Source organism: Kogia breviceps, chromosome 3, assembly GCF_026419965.1.
Source record: "Kogia breviceps isolate mKogBre1 chromosome 3, mKogBre1 haplotype 1, whole genome shotgun sequence".
In the NCBI taxonomy this organism is placed as follows: Eukaryota; Metazoa; Chordata; class Mammalia; order Artiodactyla; family Physeteridae; genus Kogia; species Kogia breviceps.
In genome coordinates this window covers 79,549,254-79,569,897 of record NC_081312.1, presented here as the reverse complement: position 1 = coordinate 79,569,897, position 20,644 = coordinate 79,549,254, and the positions used below count along the sequence as shown (strand labels likewise).

At 32.8% G+C, this 20,644-nt stretch overlaps 1 protein-coding gene across 3 annotated transcripts in view; it reads left to right on the top strand.

Annotated features, from left to right (window-relative positions):
• DPH6 (diphthamine biosynthesis 6) overlaps positions 1-20,644 on the top strand; it is a 346,492-nt gene that overhangs the window by 187,946 nt on the left and 137,902 nt on the right. For all 3 annotated transcript variants that reach the window (XM_067028913.1, XM_067028915.1, XM_067028914.1), the window contains exons 9-10: positions 7,887-8,037; positions 10,144-10,275. In XM_067028913.1, coding sequence (XP_066885014.1) covers positions 7,887-8,037; positions 10,144-10,275 — 283 coding nt within the window. The remainder of the gene's footprint in view (positions 1-7,886; positions 8,038-10,143; positions 10,276-20,644) is intronic.

The following is a 20,644-nucleotide window of genomic DNA, read 5'->3' as shown; positions in this document are numbered from 1 at the left end:
AAGACAGACATGTAAACCAATGGAACAGAATAGAGAGCCCAGAAATAAACCCTCATATACATGGTTAAATGATCTTCAACATGAATGATAAGGCTACTCAATGAGGATAGCATGGTATTTCAACAAATGGTGCTAGGAAAACTAGATATCCACGTGCCAAAGAATGAATTTGGACCCTTACCTTATACCATATGCAAAAATGAACTCAAAATGGATTAAATGCCTAAACATAAGACCTGAAACTATAAAATTCCTAGAGAAAACATAGGGGAAAAGCTTCATCACATTGCATTTGGCAGTGATTTCTTGGATATGATACCAAAAGCACAGGCAACAAAAGCAAGAATATGAAACAAATAGGACAACATCAGACTTAAAAACTTCTGCACAGCAATGGAATCAGTCAACAGAATACAAGCTACAGTATGAGGGAAAATATTTGCAAACCATACCAGTATTCAGAATATATAAAAACACCTACAACTCAACAGTAACAATAAGAATAATCCAATTTAAATATGGGCAAAGGACTTGAATAGACATCTCTCCAAAGAAGATCTACAAATGGCAAACAGAAGAAAAAATGCTCCTCATCACTAGTTATCAAAGATATGCAAATAAAAACTGCAATGAGATATCAATTCACATCCATTAGGATAGCCACTATCAAAAAAATACCAAATGTTGGTGAAGATGCAAGGAAATTGTAACTTTTGTGCACTCTTGCTGGGCATGTAAAATGGTGCAGCAGCTATGTAAGAAAGTATTGAGTTTCCTCAAAGTATTAAAAATAGACCTACCATATGCCCAGCAATCCAACATCTGGGTATCTATCCAAAATAATTAAAATCAGGATCTTAAAAAGAAATTTGCACTCCTGCATTCATTGTAGCATTATTCACAGTAGTTGAGATGTGGGAACAACCTAAATGTTCATCAACAGATGAACAGATAACAAAAATTGGTATATACATATGATGGAATATTTATCTTCTTTAAAAAAGAAGGAAATTCCGTCATATGAATAACATAGATGAGCCTTGAGGACATTATACTACATGAAATAAGCTAGTCACAAAAAGACAAATGCTGCATGATTCCACTTATGTGAACTATCTAAAGTACACAAACTTATAGAAACAAGAAGTAGAATGTTGGATGTCAGGGACTGGGGGTAGGGGAGGAAAGCAGAATTGTTCAGTGGGTACAGAGTTTCCATTTTGCAAAGTGAAAAGGTTCTAGAGATATGTTACACAACAAGGTGCATGTATTTAACACTACTGTACAACACATTTAAAGATGGTGAAGATGGTAAATTTTATGTTACTTGTCTTTAATCACAATAAAAAAGATAGCTAGAAAATTTATAAATATGTGGAAATTAAACAGATTTCTAAATAACTCATGGCACAAAGAATAAACCCCAAGTGAAATTAGTAATGTTTTGAACAAATTGCTAATGAAAAATTTGACATATCAAAATTGTGAAATAACATTAAAGCAGTGTTTCCAATGAAATTTATAGCCTCAAATATGTACATATATAGTATAAGAAGAATGGCAAAAAAATCAATGAGTTAAGCAATAATCATAAGTTAAAGAATAGAAATTTAACCCAAAGAAACAAATAATAAAGTTTAAAAAGAAATTAATTAAATAGAATATGAACATAACACAGAGAAGTGGTTCTCAGAAATGATTAAACTTGATAATCTGTGGCAACACTGATAGAGATAAAAGGAATGAAGGCACAAATAATCAGTCCCAGAAATCTTAACAGGAAGACATCATTATGATTCCTTCATACAGAAACCTTTCAAGAAAACAGAAGAGGGGACTCATTTTATGAGGTTAGTATCTACATTCTGTTACATATAATTGACATTTTTTTTGAAAATGTTTTGGGAAGGATGACTGACTATATGTCCTTTCAATGTTATTCTGGAGTGTTGCTGAAAAGCCCACTCAAGGAGCATTTATTCTCTAGGAAATAAACTTTAATTTATTACTTATTACTTATAAACTTACTATTTACTGATTAAAGCCTAGAATCTATGAAGTTACTAATTAATATATAGATTTTTGTCCAGTAGGGATGTGAATTATTTCTGTGAAATAGAAAAAGATAACCCCAAAAGTTACAGTATTACTGCCCTGTAGGACATTAACCAGTTTTGATATTTAATACTGGTTTGCATTAGACTCATGAGTCTAATTTTTTTTAAATATACTTGGAAATAATAAAATGATACTGAAATTAAGAGGTAGGAAAATTGTAAATCAATCTCCGTCATGAACATAGGTTTAAAAATCCTTCACAAAATATTATCAAATTAAACTTGTGATATATAAAATGAATAATACACCATGACCAAGTTGGGTTATTCCATGAATGCAAGGCTGATTTAACAGCTGAAAATCAGTTAATGAATTCACCATATTAAAAGAATAACAAAGACAAAAACATATGATCATCTGCAATAGATAGAGAAAACATCATACCTAAGTGTGAAATGATGAAATCTTTTCATTTGAGTTTAAGGACAGGATAAGGGTGCCTAAAATCACCACTTTTGTTCAGCCAGTGGGGAAGGTAAGAAAAATAAATAAATGTATAAGTTAGGGAAAGGGAGAAATAAAGTTATCACTGTTTGCAGATTATGACTTTATAAGTAGAAAATGTAGAGCAGATCTATAGACACATCCTTAGAATTAAGTTTTGTAAGGTTTCTGGATACAAGGTAAATTTAGAAAAATGGTTTTATTTATGTATAACAAGAAAAAGTTCAAGTGCTTCCACTTTTATGTTGAGTAACCTTGAGCAAATTTTCTAACCTCTCCTTTCAGTTTCTTCTATAAAATAGGAATGATAATACTGTATCTTAGTGATTCTAGGGCACATTTTTTTCCATTTTTTAACATCTTTGAAATTATGATGTAAGTCTTAACAGTGATGTCTTAGATTTGATGAAATATGGTATCATATACCTCATAATGTGGTCTTGAAGGTTAGATTAGTAAATACAGTAAATTTAAAATATTCACAACAGTGCCTGGCACTTAACAAATGTTAGATATAATTATGATTTTATTCCACTATGTTTTTTAATGAGTTATTTTTTGCATAAAGAAAGCTTCTGTTTTCTTTATAGATTCTTTTTGTAGAGCTAGCTTACAAAAGTTTTATTATTTCTAGTATCTTTTTAGTTGATTCCCTTGGATTTCATAAGAATATATACATATCAATTTAATTTGAATATTTTATATCTCACTTTATTCTTTTCAAGTTTCATTTTTTTCCTGTACTCTAAGAAAAATGATAATTACAATAATAATAGCATGATAACATAATAATGATAATGAAAGCCAGCACTAAGTAGAACTTACTATATACCAAGTACACTTCTAAGTATTTTAAGTATGAACACACTTGCCTTTTTTCTGTGTACTAGAGTAGTTAAATTATAACACATTAACTCATTGGAATAGTATATATCCATTGACAGTATTTATTTTACAGGGTATATGACATTGATAATTGCATATTATATATCTTTAAATGATAAAAGTATAATTGTGCCTATAATATGAATGTAGATGTGTAAAATTTATGCACCTGTAAAAAAGGACAAGAAGAAACATGGAAAATAATTTGTTAGGAAGGAATTCTATATTTTTTGCTTCTAAATTTTCCTTATTTGTGCTAAAATTACATAATAATCTTTTAAAAATATGTTAATAGTTTATAATCTAAAGATACAGTTTTTACTTCCATGTTAAAGGTAGAGGGAAACTTCTCAATCTGTTGCAAATACAGAATTTTTGTGAGAAAACAGAAGAATATTTTTTTTAGTATGATGCTTTAATTGTTATATTTGTCCTTTTCAATATATTAAAAGTGGGATGAGGAATCAAAGTAAGTCCTTGGAAGCAGTAAAGTAGTTGTGGACAGAATAGGAAAAAAAATGTCTCAAGAAGAAATAATGGTTAATGCAGTACCCCCCAAAAGTAGGTCAGTCTCAAATATTGGAAATTAGCTAATATTTAATAATGGTAATATTAAATAATCATAGTAATATTTAATAATATCAATTAGAAAATGGCTAGTTTAATCATAGAAAATGTTTAAATTGTTATTTGACTGATAGTATTTTCACAATGAATGTTAGTATGTTAGGTGCCACATTATATCAAGAAATCTATCCTTATTAAGCAGATGCTATCTAGTATGATACTTTGCAGCTACATATTTGACAGTCTCTGTTGATTGTCTTATATGTGTGTGTGAGTGTATGGGTGGTTGATCCAAGTCAACCATATAAAAAAACATTTTCTTCTCAAAAACGGCTCTTTTTTCTAATAATTTACTAAAGACAAAAGATTAAAGTCACTTCAAAAATAAGCTTCTCTGTTTTAAAAGTAGTTTCCCTGGATTAGGTCCAAAGGTAGTTCAAGTTCAGTTTGAAATAAAATAGGAACTGATATCTGCCTATATTTTTGCACATTCTTTAACTGTGACATAATACATAAATAATTTCACACCTTTTTTGTAACCAAATAAAGTTCAGAACAGAATTATATACTCCAGTAATATCCTTCTTATTTCATTTATAATTTAGACCATGGTCCACATGTAGGAAAATATTATACAATGTATTCTTTCATATACTATTTAATTGCTTCTTTTCGTCAATTCAGTTTCTATCACTTGGTCATTTATTTGCCTAAATAAGTGAATATCTAAGGAGAGAATATAAATTCTTTAGGAATCTAGCATGTTTTTAACTTCCTTTTAAGCCTCTCCTGAATTATGTTTCCTAAAAGAATGGGGGGTAGTAATTGAGTCTCCTGAGAACTTTCAAACATACAGCTTTCACTTAACTGGAGACTTATTTTCCTTATTCGGGTCAAGTATTTATGTGTATTTTGAATTTCTGGTTTAGACTTTTGACCCAACCTTAATTATAAGTGAAGGTTCAGTTCCATTGCATATAATGGGGCTTTCAGCCTGGAGCAAATATTTTTCTAAAGAAAGAGAGCAATTTTTAATGAGTTTAGGATTGGCAATTTATATATCCTCTTTGAGCTTAGTGTATATGCTTACAGTTCTGCCTTCAGTTGGCTTCTCTTTATCATCAGTAGTAATCATAAACCTCTATCTAATCTTGCTTATCTAATAAGAAAACATAGACTTGATGTTTCAAACTTATCTTAATAGATTACTTCAGGTTTAATTACTGGAGTTGTTTAACCCATCTTTAACACAGCTAACTGTTATTAAACAGGAAAAGTAATGAATGCCTTATCCAGAAAAAACCTAGGTTAATTAGTTTAGTCCCATTACTATTAATTGAACGGCCTCCTATATGCAAAGCTTTTTGCCTCTCCTCATTTTTTTTCTTAGTAAAATCACATTTTTCAGATGAGAAACAAATGTTGTTAGGGATTTTTTTTAATATCACATTTCCTAATTTTAGAAATAGGTTACACGGGCATTGCTTTGGCATATTTTTACAGTTTTCCTACTAGACTAGATTGTAAACTTGATGAGAGGGGAGATCATTTCTTGCCTATTGATTGCTCACATAACAGTACGTATAACATCGTGAAGCCTAGCATTTATTAGGCACTCAATAAATATTTATTAAGTTGAAGTGAATTAGCCAACTTTTTAAATCTGTCAAAGGATGAGTGATTGATTTAAAGTAGTCCAGGGCCTTACCTATTCATTGCTACTATAGATAAAGTAGTTGTTGGAACATAAGGCAGTATATAATAGAAAATGAGGCAGCAATATATCCAGAAAGACGTCATGTACTTTTGTGTGGTGGGCATAGAAGTAGCATTATCCCATGTCAGTTTGTGTGCATGTACAAATAAAAGTTAGGGTGATTGTTCAAAAAAAAAAAAAGTGAACACATTGGAGATAACTCATTGGCAAGTACTGAATCTTAAGGTCAAAATCCTGTAGTGCTTAATGGAGACTTTAAATTAAATAATAATGGATACTTAAGAATTTTACTTGATAATAATTCATGTGAAAACAACATTCAGTTAATTACCAAATGTATTTTAAAAATTAAGACACATCTACAGATTGGGTATGGATTTTGCTTTGACCATTTATTGTACTATTTGTTAAGATATCTTACATTTTGTTGTATTTCATCAAATTTTGATAGGAACATTGACCAAATAATTGATGATATTGAAGAATTATCTTTTAGGTGTGATAATTGTATAGTACTTATATTTATAAAGAAAAAAATAGTTCTGCATATTTACTTACTGAAATACATACAGATGAGATGTTATGATATCTGGAATTTTCTTCAGTATTATCCAGTGAGGATAAGAAGTGGGTGAAAGTATAGGTGAATGAGATTAGCCTTGAGTAGATAAATGTTAAAGCTGGCTGGCAGGAATACTGGACTAAGTTGCCCTCTCATCTGCCTGTATCTGAAGGAAAGAAATCAGATAAACCATGGAATTACTGAACCTCCATTTAAAATTATTGAAAAAAAAACAGACCAGATGAGCATGAATAATTTGACTTTTCTAAAGTTTATTGGTTAGTTTTACAGAAAAACATTCAACATTTTTTCTCAGGTTCATATTATGAAAACCCACATAAGAACACTGTGTTTTAATATGAAAACTCAGTTTTAAAAACCGCTTGGAAACAACTTTTAAAAACTGGGAGAGGGCTTCCCTGGTGGCGCAGTGGTTGAGAATCCGCCTGCCGATGCAGGAGACACGGGTTCGTGCCCTGGTCCGGGAAGATCCCACATGCCGCGGAGCAACTAAGCCCGTGAGCCATGGCCGCTGGGCCTGTGCGTCCGGAGCCTGTGCCCCGCAATGGGAGAGGCCACAACAGTGAGAGGCCCGCATACCGCAAAAAAAAAAAAAAAAAAAAAAAAAAAAAAAAAAAAAAAAAAAAAAAAAAAAAAAAAAAAAAAAAACTGGGAGAAAATGTACTTTATTTTCTATTGTGAAATACAAATTTACCTTCAAGATATATTTTATGTATGTCTCCCTATTTTAAACCAAACTAGAAATTCAATGCATAGTTTGTTGGGATTAGTTGATGAAAGTTGTTCTTTAATGTAACCTTAGTTCTCATCTTTAAAAAAAAGTGATGTTTCTTTTCGAGCTGCAATTACAGAATCTCAAAAAAGTATTCCTCTCTATTCTATTTTTAGATTCAAAATTAGGAAACTTGAAGAAACCTATTTGATGCCCATTAGATACCTATAGTAATTTAGATCCATTGTGCCAATATGCAATAACAAATTTATCCCAGATTGAACATAAATTTAGTTTCCTAAAGGTATGCTCAGTGCTTTTTTATTTGTATTACTGTGTCCTACTTTAGACTATGGTATTAGTTTATATGTTTATTTATTTAATTGAACTTATATAGTAATTGTGCTAACATATGACTTTCTAATGCTGGCCTGCCACTGCATGATCAACCTTTTTTCCTACTGGAATTTAAAACTTTTTAAATGTTTTTAATTGATGCTTTTTTACTTCCTCCCTTTTGCCTTTAATAGCTTCATTATGTTTTTTCCTTTTCTTTGAGCAATTCACAACCTAACTCTATGCTATTTTATTATAATGCTTTTGCTCCTTTGCATGATTGTAATACACCAGTCATTTGTGTGATTGTAATCTATTATTCCACATTGGTCATTGACCACATTGTGTCACCAATATCTACTGTTTGCCATTTTCAGATATTGCGTTTTCCTATTAATGGATAAACTTCTTGCTTTTCCTTTTTTCTTGAGTAAATGTAAGCTGCATTTATCTATCCAATTTCATCTTTTTTTTTAGCTTCCTGATTCATCATTTCTTATTCTGCTCACTAATTTTATTCTTAGCATTTGACATCCTCAGACAGGCTGTTTATGGGTAACTGCTCATGTGAGGTGAACTGTAATGAGGATAACATCCTTGCTCTCAAAGAGGAAGAAGACCAAAATGAAACTCCACCTCTCATCTGGAAATCATTGACTCCCCTTCTACAAAATAGTGAGTTTATGTTTTACTCAGTCTTTTTCTCCTGTATTGCTTTGTAGTATAATTGTATATGAATGCACACATAATTACAAACTTACTGTTAATGACTTTTTACCTCCTAACTTTTGTAGATTATTAGCAATACATAATAATAATAATCTGTAATGTAACGGAGCAGTTATTATGAGATGGACACTTTTCGGAGGGCTTCATACGTATCATATAATTTAACCCTAAATTACTAATTACTAAATATATAACTATATGCCAATTATACTATATACTAATTACTAAATATATAACTCTAAATATATAACTATTATCATCTTGCACAGCTGGTAAGTTGCAGGGAGACAATTCAAACATAAGCATCTGACCCCAAGGCCTGAGCAATTTTAACCACTATGATATATGGCCTTTAAAAAAAAAACTACAATTAAGACAATGTGTTTGTTCATGATGCTGAAGCAGCTAGTTGAAAAATGTGGAGTTAATCCAAACCAGATTGTTCTTTACTGAGATAAAAAAGAATAAAACTGATCAAATTATATTATTTTACATTTAAATAATTTAGTAGTATAGAAACAATGTGAAAATTAGTTGTCATAATACCTATTTAGGTGATACTTTCTTTTTCTGTCTTTTAGCATCACTGGCTTCTTTTTCTTTAAACTTCAAATTTATCCTTTTGCCTAGTTTAAACATGAATTTCTTCTGAAAGCACACACACACTCACACACCAAAAAAAAGGAAATTGTATTGGTTATACGAACACATAAATCATTTTTATAAATTAGATTGTTTTCAGATTTCTAAAATTAGGAATAATAATGTATTTTAGAATGTAAAAACTTTAGATTTGGGGCTTCCCCTGTGGCGCAGTGGTTGAGAGTCCGCCTGCCGATGCAGGGAACACTGGTTCGTGCCCGGGGCCGGGAGGATCCCGCATGCTGCGGAGTGGCTGGGCCCGTGAGCCATGGCCGCTGAGCCTGCGCGTCCGGAGCCTGTGCTCCGCAAAAACAAACAAACAAACAAACAAAAACAAAAACAACTTTAGATTTATGAAGAGTCTTACTAATCTCCATCTTGTGAGCTGATTCAAAGTAATGCAGTGATAACTTTTGTAGGTGACCTGGCATCTGAGGCACAGGTTTTTGGTGCCCTTGTCACATGCTGTCGCGCACTGCCAAATAGTTCTGGGCACACTAACGATGTTCTACCAAAACTTGGGATATGCATTTCTCCATTCTTCTGCCTCAGGGCTGCCTCTGAAGCCAAGGGAGCTTACTCAGCCCTTGTGCCAAGGAAGCGTGGAAGAGTGAGGGAGATATTGGCACTTGCAGCAGCGTTCAACTAATGGGGGACAGGATATTGTGAATAAATACACCAGCCTGATATCCTTCAGATGAGCAATCTGAGCCACCTTCTACAGAGCTCCTCAGAGAATTCCCAGTAGAATTGATCCTTGGTTGTTCAGATCATTAACCCACTCAATAGCATTGTTGGCTTTTCCTCTCCTGTCTTGCTCTCCATGCCTTCTCAGTCAGCTTTTTGTGATTTACCTCCCAAATAAGTTACCTACATCCAAGTTCTTATTTTAGACCCTCTTTTGGGACAGTCTGAACTAAGACAGGAATTTAGAATTGAACGTACAGATAAATTATAAAACCCAGTGTTCTTTTTAATCCTGCATTTTAACTTCAATTTTTTAATGGTACTCTTTAAAAATCTTTTTAACCCTATGCACAAGTTACATAGTAGCATAATTTATCTGTTTCAGGGATGATATATTTATGTATACCTGAAATGTATTAATACATTTCAGAGCTTCAACTCTATATTTAAAAGTTAAAAACTTTTGAAATCATTTGAAAAACATTTGTTACTATATGTTTACCTCCTCTAACTATGCATAATTCACTTGTTAAAACCCAGTGATAAGGGAAAGAATGTGTTTCTTTAACTTAACTTTTATTCTGCAGGATGTTATTTTCCTCCCAGGAGTTCTGTTTTATGGAACTATATTAGGAAAGTGTTGATTTGACATCTGTCATTATAGGTTTCATTTACTGTTTTTTTTTTCTTTCTTTCTTATTCTTTCTTTTTTGTCTTTTTCAGGTCAAAAATCAATGAGTTCAGGAAAATCTCCAAGTGGTTACCAGTGGATTAGCGGCATCATAGCCACCTTTCTCTCATTCAGTGAAGAAAGTGTTATAGTTGCAGCAGCTCAAGCCTTTTCTTCTCTACAAGGTGCTAATTTAGTTAGTACTTAGTGAGTAAAGAAACTGCTTTTAAAATTCAGAAAAACAATTAACAGGTTTATTTATTTATTTAAATTCTAAGCCTTCCCCAAACCAGAATCAGTGAATATCTGGTATTAAGTGATCTTTAGTGATGAAAATCAACTGTCTAGTGATAATGTATTTATTTGGAAATTCATAAACATCAAGGTGATAGGGAAAAAAAGTAAAACCTGTGTGTTTGAATTATCTCTGAAATGTATTCTAAAGCTTTGTGCACATAACCATGGCTTCTTTCTGTAGTCATGTATCTTAGATTGTGTGCATGTATGCCGGGTGTGTTGTCTGCTTCCTAAAGTGCTTTTGTTAACATCATAATTTTAAATTAAGCTTTTCAGAAGGCTGTTCCTACTGTACATTTTGGCATCTAAGATTAGGTCAGTGGCCGTAAATCTCATTTACGTACTTAATGCAAAGGAGATACTGCTGTCTTGGGAATCATGTGAGCCAGATTCCTTACTTTGCCCTCTTGTAAGATATTGACATATAAAACAAAATGCTCCCATTTTGTTTTGCATCTTTCTTTATTTAAAACTTTAAATAAACAATGTTTATACAAGATTCTTTTTCATTCATAAAAATGGAAATCACTCTTAGTGACTGCATGAGTAGGTTTGTATTCTTGTTCACGAATTCGCATGATAGATCACCCCATAAAATCTTTACATTTGGCTTGTGCAGCTGAATTCATGACTGAATACAGAATGATAAAGAAGCTTTAGCATTTTGTGGAAAGAAAAGAAATCATGCCTTCTAGATGGCCCTTAAGCTAGCTTTTAACTGCCTGGAAATCAGATAGAAATGTATAATCAAACTTGCCTTAAAGGCACAGTGTTTTAGTGTAAATCTTTAGGTCATAATCCGTAAATTAATGCAAAGAGATTCTTTAAAATTTATTTGGTTTTCATTATATTTGCATGGAAATCTGCCAGTCCAAACGTATATTTATCTTTGTTTTTTTTTAACCTTTCTATGTATCACAAGTTAAAATAGAAATGATGGATTGTGTCACTGGCCAGTCCAGCAGCCTATTTCTTTCAACACATTGCTATGTATTTACTGTTTTAGCTATATTGTTTTCAATTTCTGGCAAAATAGTCAGTTTTTGATCCTGGGTAGAAAATGTCAGTGCTCACATTTCCTGTGGGGTTTTGGCCTTTTTGTGAAAAAGTAGGGGGAGAGCTAAATGAATTATGATGCTGTCATCTGAAGAAATCACGGTGTAATTCTTTGCCAAATTTTAGCAAGAACAGAACTGATCATCTGCTAGTGTAAGCCTTTCCTTGAACCCCACCAGCAGTTCACTCAGGCTTCTGCCTGTTCACTTTCATGCTGTGAGATTGTAGCCTACAGAAGTCCTTTTAACCTTCCCTTTGCAAGGTTAATGGATTTAATAACCCCCAAAGAAGACAAATTTTGCCAGAAGAGTTTAGAAATCTAAATTTAGGAATTTAAAATTTCACAGCTGAGCTTAAGTAATATTAAAATTAAGACTGAGTTGCTTCTTAACATAAATAGTTTATGCAGAATGCATGTGTCTTGTATTAATTTTTTTGAAAGCTGACACTCTTCTCATCCTTCACAACTCTATTTCCCTAGATTTTAAAGAATGGTAAATATTACCAGATAACATTTGTGTGTTATACTCTTTGAAATCAACACATTCTGAATGTGAATATAGTTAATATATATTGTAATCATCTGATAGTATAGTTTGCCATGCTTAAGTGCTCCTCAAAACCATTAATTTATACATTCAATATCTTCTACTGACTCCTAAGGAAGTATCCTTGCTTGGACTAATGGAATTTAGTTCCTACCCATTTGGAACAATTCATAGGAAAAAAATCTCAATATTAAAGATTGTTATCTATGAGGATTCTTCAATTTCATTTTTTAGCAATCATTTTGTAGCACTAGTTTCAGGTGATTTTTTTAATTGTTCATTTACAATATTGTGTTAATTACTGCTGTACAGCAAAGTAATTCAGTTATACATACATACATGTTCTTTTTTTTAATACATTCTTTTCCATTATGGCTTATCATAGGATATTGTATATAGTTCTCTCTGCTATACAGTAGAACTTAGTTGTTTATCCATTCTATGTATAAATTCTTACATCTGCTAACCCCCGCCTTCTACTCCATCCCTCCCCCAATGCCCTCCCCCTTGGCAACCCCCAGTCAGTTCTCTTCCATGATTCTGTTTCATAGATAGATAGGTTCATTTGTGTCATATTTTAGATTCCACATATAAGTGATATCATATGGTATTTGTTTTCTCTTTCTGACTTAACTTCACTTAGTATGATAATCTCTAGTTGCATCCACGTTGCTGCAAATGGCATTATTTTGTTCCTTTTTATGGCTGAGTAGTATTCCATTGTATATATGTACCACATCTTCTTTATCCATTCAGCTGTCAGTGGACATTTAGGTTGTTTCCATGTCTTGGCTACTGTGAATAGTGTTGCTATGAACATAGGGGTACATGTATCTTTTTGAATTATAGTTTTGTCTGGATATATGCCCAGGAGTGGGATTGTTGGATCATATGGTAATTCTATTTTTAGTTTTCTGAGGAACCTCCATACTGTTTTTCATAGTGGCTGGACCAAGCTACATTCCCATCAACAGTGTGGGAGGGTTCCCTTTTCTCCACAGCCTCTCCAGCATTTGTTATTTGTAGACTTTTTAATGATGGCCATCCTGACCTGGGTGAGGTGGTACCTCATTGTAGTTTTGATTTGCATTTCTCTAATAATTAGTGATGTTGAACATCTTTTCATGTGCCTATTGGCCATCTGTATGTCTTCTTTGGAGAAATGTCTATTTAGGTCTCTGCCCATTTTTCGATTGGATTTTTTGTTTTTTTGTTGTTGAGTTGTATGAGCTGTTTCTATATTATAGAAATTAAGCCCTTATTGCTCACATCGTTTGCAAATATTTTCTCCCATTCTGTAGGTTGTCTTTTTGTTTTGTTTGTGGTTCCTTTGCTGTTCAAAAGCTTGTAAGTTTGATTAGGTCCCATTTGTTTATTTTTGTTTTTATTTCTATTGCCTTGGGAGACTGACCTAAGAAAACATTGGTATGATTCATGTCAGAGAATGTTTTGCCTATGAGCTCTTTTAGGCGTTTTATGCTGTCATGTCTTATGTTTAAGTCTTTGAGCTATTTTTAGTTTATTTTTGTATATGGTGTGAGGGCATGTTCTAACTTCATTGATTTACATGTGGCTGTTCGACTTTCCCAACACCACTTGCTGAAGAGACTGTCTTTTTCCAATTGTATATTCTTGCCTCTTTTGTTGAAGATTAACTGACCATCAGTGTGTGGGTTTATTTCTGGGCTCTCTATCCTGTTCCATTGATCCATATGTCTTGTTTTTGTGCCAGTACCACACTGTTTTGATTAGTTAGCTTTGTAGTATTGTCTGAAGTCTGGGAGGGTTATGCCTCCTGCTTTGTTCTTTTTCTTCAGGATTGCTTTGGCAATTCTGGGTCTTCTGTGGTTCCATATGAATTTTAGATTATTTGTTCTAGTTCTGTGAAAAATGCCATGGGTAATTTGATAGGGATCACATTAAATCTGTAGATTGCTTTGGGTAGTATGTCCAGCAAATGATTTTTTATTTGATTTATCTTTCTTGATAAATAATTTTAAGTCTTTGATTCCTCTTATCACCTTTTTATTTCATCACCTTTTCTTCTTTTGTCCAGACCAACTCTAGGATTCCTTCTTTCCATAACATGTATTCAGCAAACACTTTTTAGTGCCTATTCTGTGCCAAGTACCATGCTACGTTCCGGGTTTACTACAGAGAGTGAAGTAGGTTTATTCTGCACTCACAGAATTTAGAGTCTAGTGGAAATAATACCCATAATTATACAAAAAAGATAGGGGAGAGAAAGAGAGAAATACATTTAACCTAGATTTTCTTTTTTCAGCTGAATGCTTTTCCTCTAAAATCAGGAACAAGACGAGGATGCCCACTCTTACCATTTATATTAAAAAATTAAAAATAAAATTACCATATGATCCAGAAATATTCACTCCTAGGTATATATCTGAAGGAAACAAAAACACAAATTTGAAAACATTGAACCCCAGTGTTCATAGCATTATTTACAATAGCCAAGACAAAACATGGGAGCAACTAAGTGTTCATGAACAGATGAATGCATAGAGATAATGCGAGATATATATACCTATATATGTAATATATATACACAATGGAATATTACTTAGCCATAAAAAAGAATGCAATTTTGCCATTTACAACAACGGGTATGGACCTGGAAGGTATTATGTTTAGTGAAATAAGTCAAACACAGAAAGGCAAAATTCTGTCTTTTTACTTATATGTGGTATCCAAAAAACAAAACAAAAGAACGAATATAACAAAACAGAAACAGACTCACAGTACAGAGAACAAACTAGTCATTACCATTGGGAAGAAGGATTGGACTGGAACAAGATAGAGTAAGGGGATTAAGACACAGAAACCACTAGATGTAAAATAAATAAGATACAAGGATGTAATGTACAACACAGGGAATATAGCCAATATTTTATAACAACTTTATATGGTATATAATCTATAAAAATACTGAATCACTATGTTGTATACTTGAAACTGATATAATATTATAACTCAACTATACCTCAATTAAAAAATTAAAAATATTAGTTTGGGATGAATTGTAAAAAGAACAGGTCTAAACATCAGCTTAGGGAACTAGAAGCTTAACCTGAGGAATTTTTACATAACCCAGTGCAAAATCACAAGGGGATGAAAAAGTATAGGAGTTTGTTACATTTGGTACCCTTTATTTCTCTTTTTAGGGTTTACAGGTTCCTCAGCTTCATGTGATTGCATGTATATGTTTAGTCTTTGGGAGATAGGACACAGGAAATGTTTGAAGTCATAAAGGGAATTGTTGGAAAGCTTTGAGAATAACAGAAGGCATGGTGAGAAGAAGGAATGGCTTTGTATTTAACTGATACGTATCTTTATTATATTCTTCATCCTATTTTTGTTGGATTTAAGGAAAAGTGGGGTGTCTATCTTTTCCTCATATTCCCCTTACTCCTATGAATTTCTATTTATAGGTCTTTTGGAAGATGACATGACTTTATACAATACAATAATATCTCTATTGATTTAGCATCTTCTGACAATTTTCTATTATCTCCTCACTATAAAGAGTGAATAATTAGCTAAATTTTATTTAGTATTTACTATATGCCTGATCCTGTATTAACTCAATTATCACAACAATCCTGTGAGTTAGGTACTGTTATCCCCATCTTACAGATGATGAAACTGGGTTAACTAGAAGTTATCTAGGCCAAGTTTATACTACTAGTCAGTTGGTGGGATACACATAAGCAACTGGTCCTTATGCTTCTGCTTTTAGCCTCTGTTCTATATGGCCTCTCCCGAAGTCAGTGATATACCTATGTTTTAATTCTGTTATTGAAGGATTAAGTAAACATACAGGTATTTTTCTCAAGCTACTTAGCTTTAAATTTTTAAGTGAGAAATTTAAGTGTAGACATTTGTCATAGGTTATAAAATAAATTACTTCCAGTGGATTTCTAATAATAGTTTCTCAGTGCTGAAGCAAAACAAATACTTACTGGATGGATTCTGGTGCTGCATTTAGTTTTTAATTAGTGACTGTGAAAATAATTTCTCACTGTTGTTAAAGCAATTCAGTAGTAGAATCACTTTAAAACATTAATTCTTACTTATAAATAAATTCACCTTAGACAAACGGTACATAAAAATGAAATGATACCACTTAAAGTGAACAATAGACTTTTGTTAAAGTGTCTAAATTTAGCAGTAAGTAAAGAGGTGAGCTGGCAACTGCACTGTTTTGGAAAGCTACTGACTTTGGGAACAAAGTGATGCTGACAAAGTCACCTCTACTGTTCAGATGTGGAAGTTTGATAGCAACCTATGCTCACTCTGTAAACAAAAATATCCCAAGAAAAAAAGAAAACAAAATATTTTCCTCTCTTTCCCCAAGTGACACATTTTCTTGGCTTTTGTCCCACAAATATGTTCATTTTAACACAATCAAAAAATGTTTCAATCCAGACATAAAACAAAAATTCTCTGTAAGAAAGCTGATTTAAAGGCATTCATAGGAAAATGACATGTCTAAAGTGTGTTACACATTAATAACATCATCCTTAAATAGAATGTCTTTTAAATGTCATGTTCAGAAATTGACATACTGATTTTTTAAAAATCCAATTTAATTACTTTATGTCTTCATTATACAAGATTTGAGGAGGGAGAGTTTAAAATCCTTTCTAACTATCCAGAAGCAGTGTCTTCATTATTTTTCCTTTATTCTTTCACTAACTATGTTTAAATAACATATTTGAGTGAAATTTTTTAAAAATCAGTGAAAGTTAAGATGTTTCCAAACATATTGATAAATTCATTCAAAAATTATTTGGATTCCTACAAGTAAGTATATTTAACCTGAGGTTAACGTGATGTTCAGAGGCATATAATATAGTTCAAAACACAAGAATAGGGGCTTCCCTGGTGGCGCAGTGATTGAGAATCCGCCTACCGGGGTTCGTGCCCCGGTCTGGGAAGATCCCACATGCCACGGAGCGGCTAGGCCCGTGAGACATGGCCACTGAGCCTGCGCGTCCGGAGCCTGTGCTCCGCAACGGGAGAGGCCACAACAGTGAGAGGCCCACGTACCACAAAAAAACAACAACAACAACAACAACAACAAAAAACCACAAGAATAAGTTAATAATCTGATAACTTCCTACCTGTCAAGGATATGTCCCAGAATATATAACAAAAAGTTTGGAAAATATGGGAGAAAAATTGAGAGACATGGAAGAAAAATCTGGGCAGTCCCAGTTTCAAATAAACAGAATAGAAATAGGTGGTATAGAGGAGAAATAGTTTTTGAAAAGTAGAAGGAAATTGTTTTCAGTTAATAAGGATAAAATTATTCAGAAAAAACTTCAACCCAAAATGACTCTTGGATGCTATCAGACTTACATTCTCCACTCTAAGGAAAAAGAGAAATGCAGTAATACAGAAATGGCAGTGAGATAAAATATTAAGTAACACAGGTATAATACAACCAAAACTTATTAGAAGATGGTGGCAGTACAGATTGAGAAGCAAGAAGAAATGCGTCTGTTCATTCGCCTCAGGATGAATTAAATGATATTGAGAGGATCTCTGTTAGGAAATCCGTAAACTGCTTTTTTTCTTACATTCTCGTTGAAGTATTAGCACACAAAAAAGAGCACAATTCAAATATACAATTTAGTTAATATTTACAAAGTGATCACACCTGTGTAACTGCTACCCAGGTCAAAATATAAAACATTATGAAGACTGCAGAAGTCCTCCTCACAGCTTTGTGCCCTTCTCAGTCACTATTCCTTCTCCCTTTCCTGACAGTGAACACCATTCTCACAATTAATACCACAGATAATTAGCTTTGCTTGTTTTTGAGCTCTATATAAAGTAAATATTTATTATTTATTCTTATGTGTTCTTTGTGCCTGGCTTCTTCCACTTCATTTCACTCAACATTGTGGCTATAAAATTCATCCATATTGTTGTATAAATGGTCAGGGTTTTACTTTCCTTTTTCTTTTTTTTTCTGAAAAGTATTCATATTGTGTGGATGTACTATATTTATCCATTCCAAGATGGACATTTGGGTATTTTATGGGTTTACAAATAATAGTGCTATGAATATTCTAGTACATATCTTTGGTTCAAATGTGTATTCATTTTTATTGAGTAGAATTGCTGGTTTTTCTAAAGTGTTTAAAACAATTTGAACTCCCACCAGCAGTGTATGAGGGTTCCATTAGCTCCATAGCCTCACCAACACTTTGTGTTGTCAGTCTTTTTAATATTTGCCGTCCTAGTGAGTACATAGTGGTATGTCAATATATTTCTAATCTGTAGTTCTCTGATCATGTTTTCTAGCCATTTGGATATCTTCTTTTGTAACTTGTCTGTTTAGGTCTCTTGTACATTCTCCTACAGGATTATCTGTCATAGTTTTTAATTAATTGGTAAGAATTCTTTTTCTATTTTAGATGTGAGCTGTGTCAGATACTTTGGCTTCCCATTTTACTCTATTTGTGATGTCTTTTGATGAACAGTTCATTCCTTTTCTTGTCTTTTAAGGTTTATGCTTTCTGTGTGTCATTTAAGAAAATTCTTTCCTTATCTCAAGATCATGAAGACCATGTTGTCTTCCAAAAGCTGTATTTTATGTTTCATATTACACATATGGACTATGAACACTTTGTTAAATTGCTATTCAAAAAGTTTGAACCAATTTATATGCCTACTAAAATGTGCATAAGAGTTCCAGCTTACTCACACTTGCTAAAACTTGCCCAAACTGGCTATTATTAATGAGTTCAAGCTTACTCACACTTGCTAAAACTTGCCCAAACTGGCTATTATTAATGTCTCTTATTTTTACCAATATGGGAAATATGGTGTGCCTTTTAACTGTTATTGAAATTTATGGGATGTTCAAGACATACAAAAATGATCAAAAATATTATATTAAAAACACACTCAAATATCCATAACCCAGTTTTTTGTTTGTTTGTTTTAGTATAGGCTAGTTGAAATAGTCTTCTAAATTCAAGAGACTAAGCACTTTCAGAGTCTTGGTCAATTATCTCTTGTTTATAACATTAGTGTGACAAGAGATTCTAACAAAGTTACCAGCAAGGTAAATTTTCACAAGTGGCTTTCTCAAATCATTTTGGGAATGAGAGGTTTACAGGTGCATAAATAAATAAAATTTTTTCTTATGAATTAATTTTTAGGATGAAAATTAGGTTTCTATGTGGAAATCCCTCAGTTTAAAACTCTTGGCATTAAAATGTCATGAACCTAGATAGTACAAGGGAATAATGGGAAGGATCATCTCCAAAGGATTAAAAAGCAATAGAGTATCTTGATGGTCCCAAAGTTGCATTCCTTGGCACATTTACCCAGTATAGACTTGATCAGAAAAAAGAGATTGGCCACAGTAACAGATGAGCTTCAACTTCTGGGAAGCTGTGTATAATAGTGGGCCTTTTGGCCTATCTGTTATCTACTGTAGTTTGAGAGTAGCTGCATGTTAGCAGGACACCTAGTTTTTCCCACATGGCAGTGCAAAGACATATGTGTCTCCAAACACACCACAAGTGGAAGCAGCTCCATCCCAAGGGTTATTATTAGGCAAGCAAACCAGCCAGGTGTTGCCAGAAAATGGGGCAGGAAACCCTTATAACCTGCACATCTTCCTCAAGGAATAGGTTTGGGTTGGGAGCCCCAATCCCAAATGTAGATACATTTTGTGTAACATGAGTTCCAATTCAAAATCTCTCTGCAGCTATCAGACACTGTTTAAACCAAAGATGTGAGTGAGGAAAGTTCCTAATTCTCTTTACTTCTAGACTAAGAGACGTTGTAGAAGGATTCTGACGTGGGAACTTTAAATCCTTTGCCTGTTAGTGGTATCCTCTGTCTCCCAGGTATAAATGCTGTTGGGTGTCATATTTATCAAAGGATCACCAAACAGAAAGGAATGGGAAAAGCTCATCTGGGCTGAATCTCTACTCTTCCACAGAATTTTACTTGAACTCAGAAAAATAGCAGTCTGTTTTTCTTTGAAATGTACAAAAAATGAAAATCTTCCAATAGTCAAATGTTTCATAATTCTTGAAGCAAGAAATTCCTCAAAAATTGAATTTTCTTTTTTTAGCTTTTGATACTAAATCTTTAATATTTGCTTAGGGATTTTCCTTTACCTTTTTTAAACTTTGGTTCACTTTTAAGTATTAACTTGCATGTTAAGCTATAACACTTCAGAATAATTTACATTCATTTTTCTTAGTACTTCAAGAAAGAATATAGCCAGTGAATGTTGAATAAGTGAACTTAGTGGCCCACAAAAATAAAAAAAGGAAATACGGAATCCTAAGAATGGCTGTTTGCTGGTACATGAAGCAAATTGATTATTATATTTGACTTAATGTTTCATTGTATAAGAATGAAATAATATTAATTTTAAAAGCAGCTTAAGATCTTCATATGGGGCTCTTTGAAGGTTATTTTGTTTTCTATTTTCTTCTATTCAAAATATATAATATATATTAAATCCTACTTCTTTTATCTGCTTTATGGATAATTAGCTGCTCAGTTATCTTCTAAGCATTCTTTGCCTGAAATTAGAAGTTCTAACTGGAACGTCCTTAAAGAGAGGTACTTTCCCTCAAGTTCCTTAATAATTAAG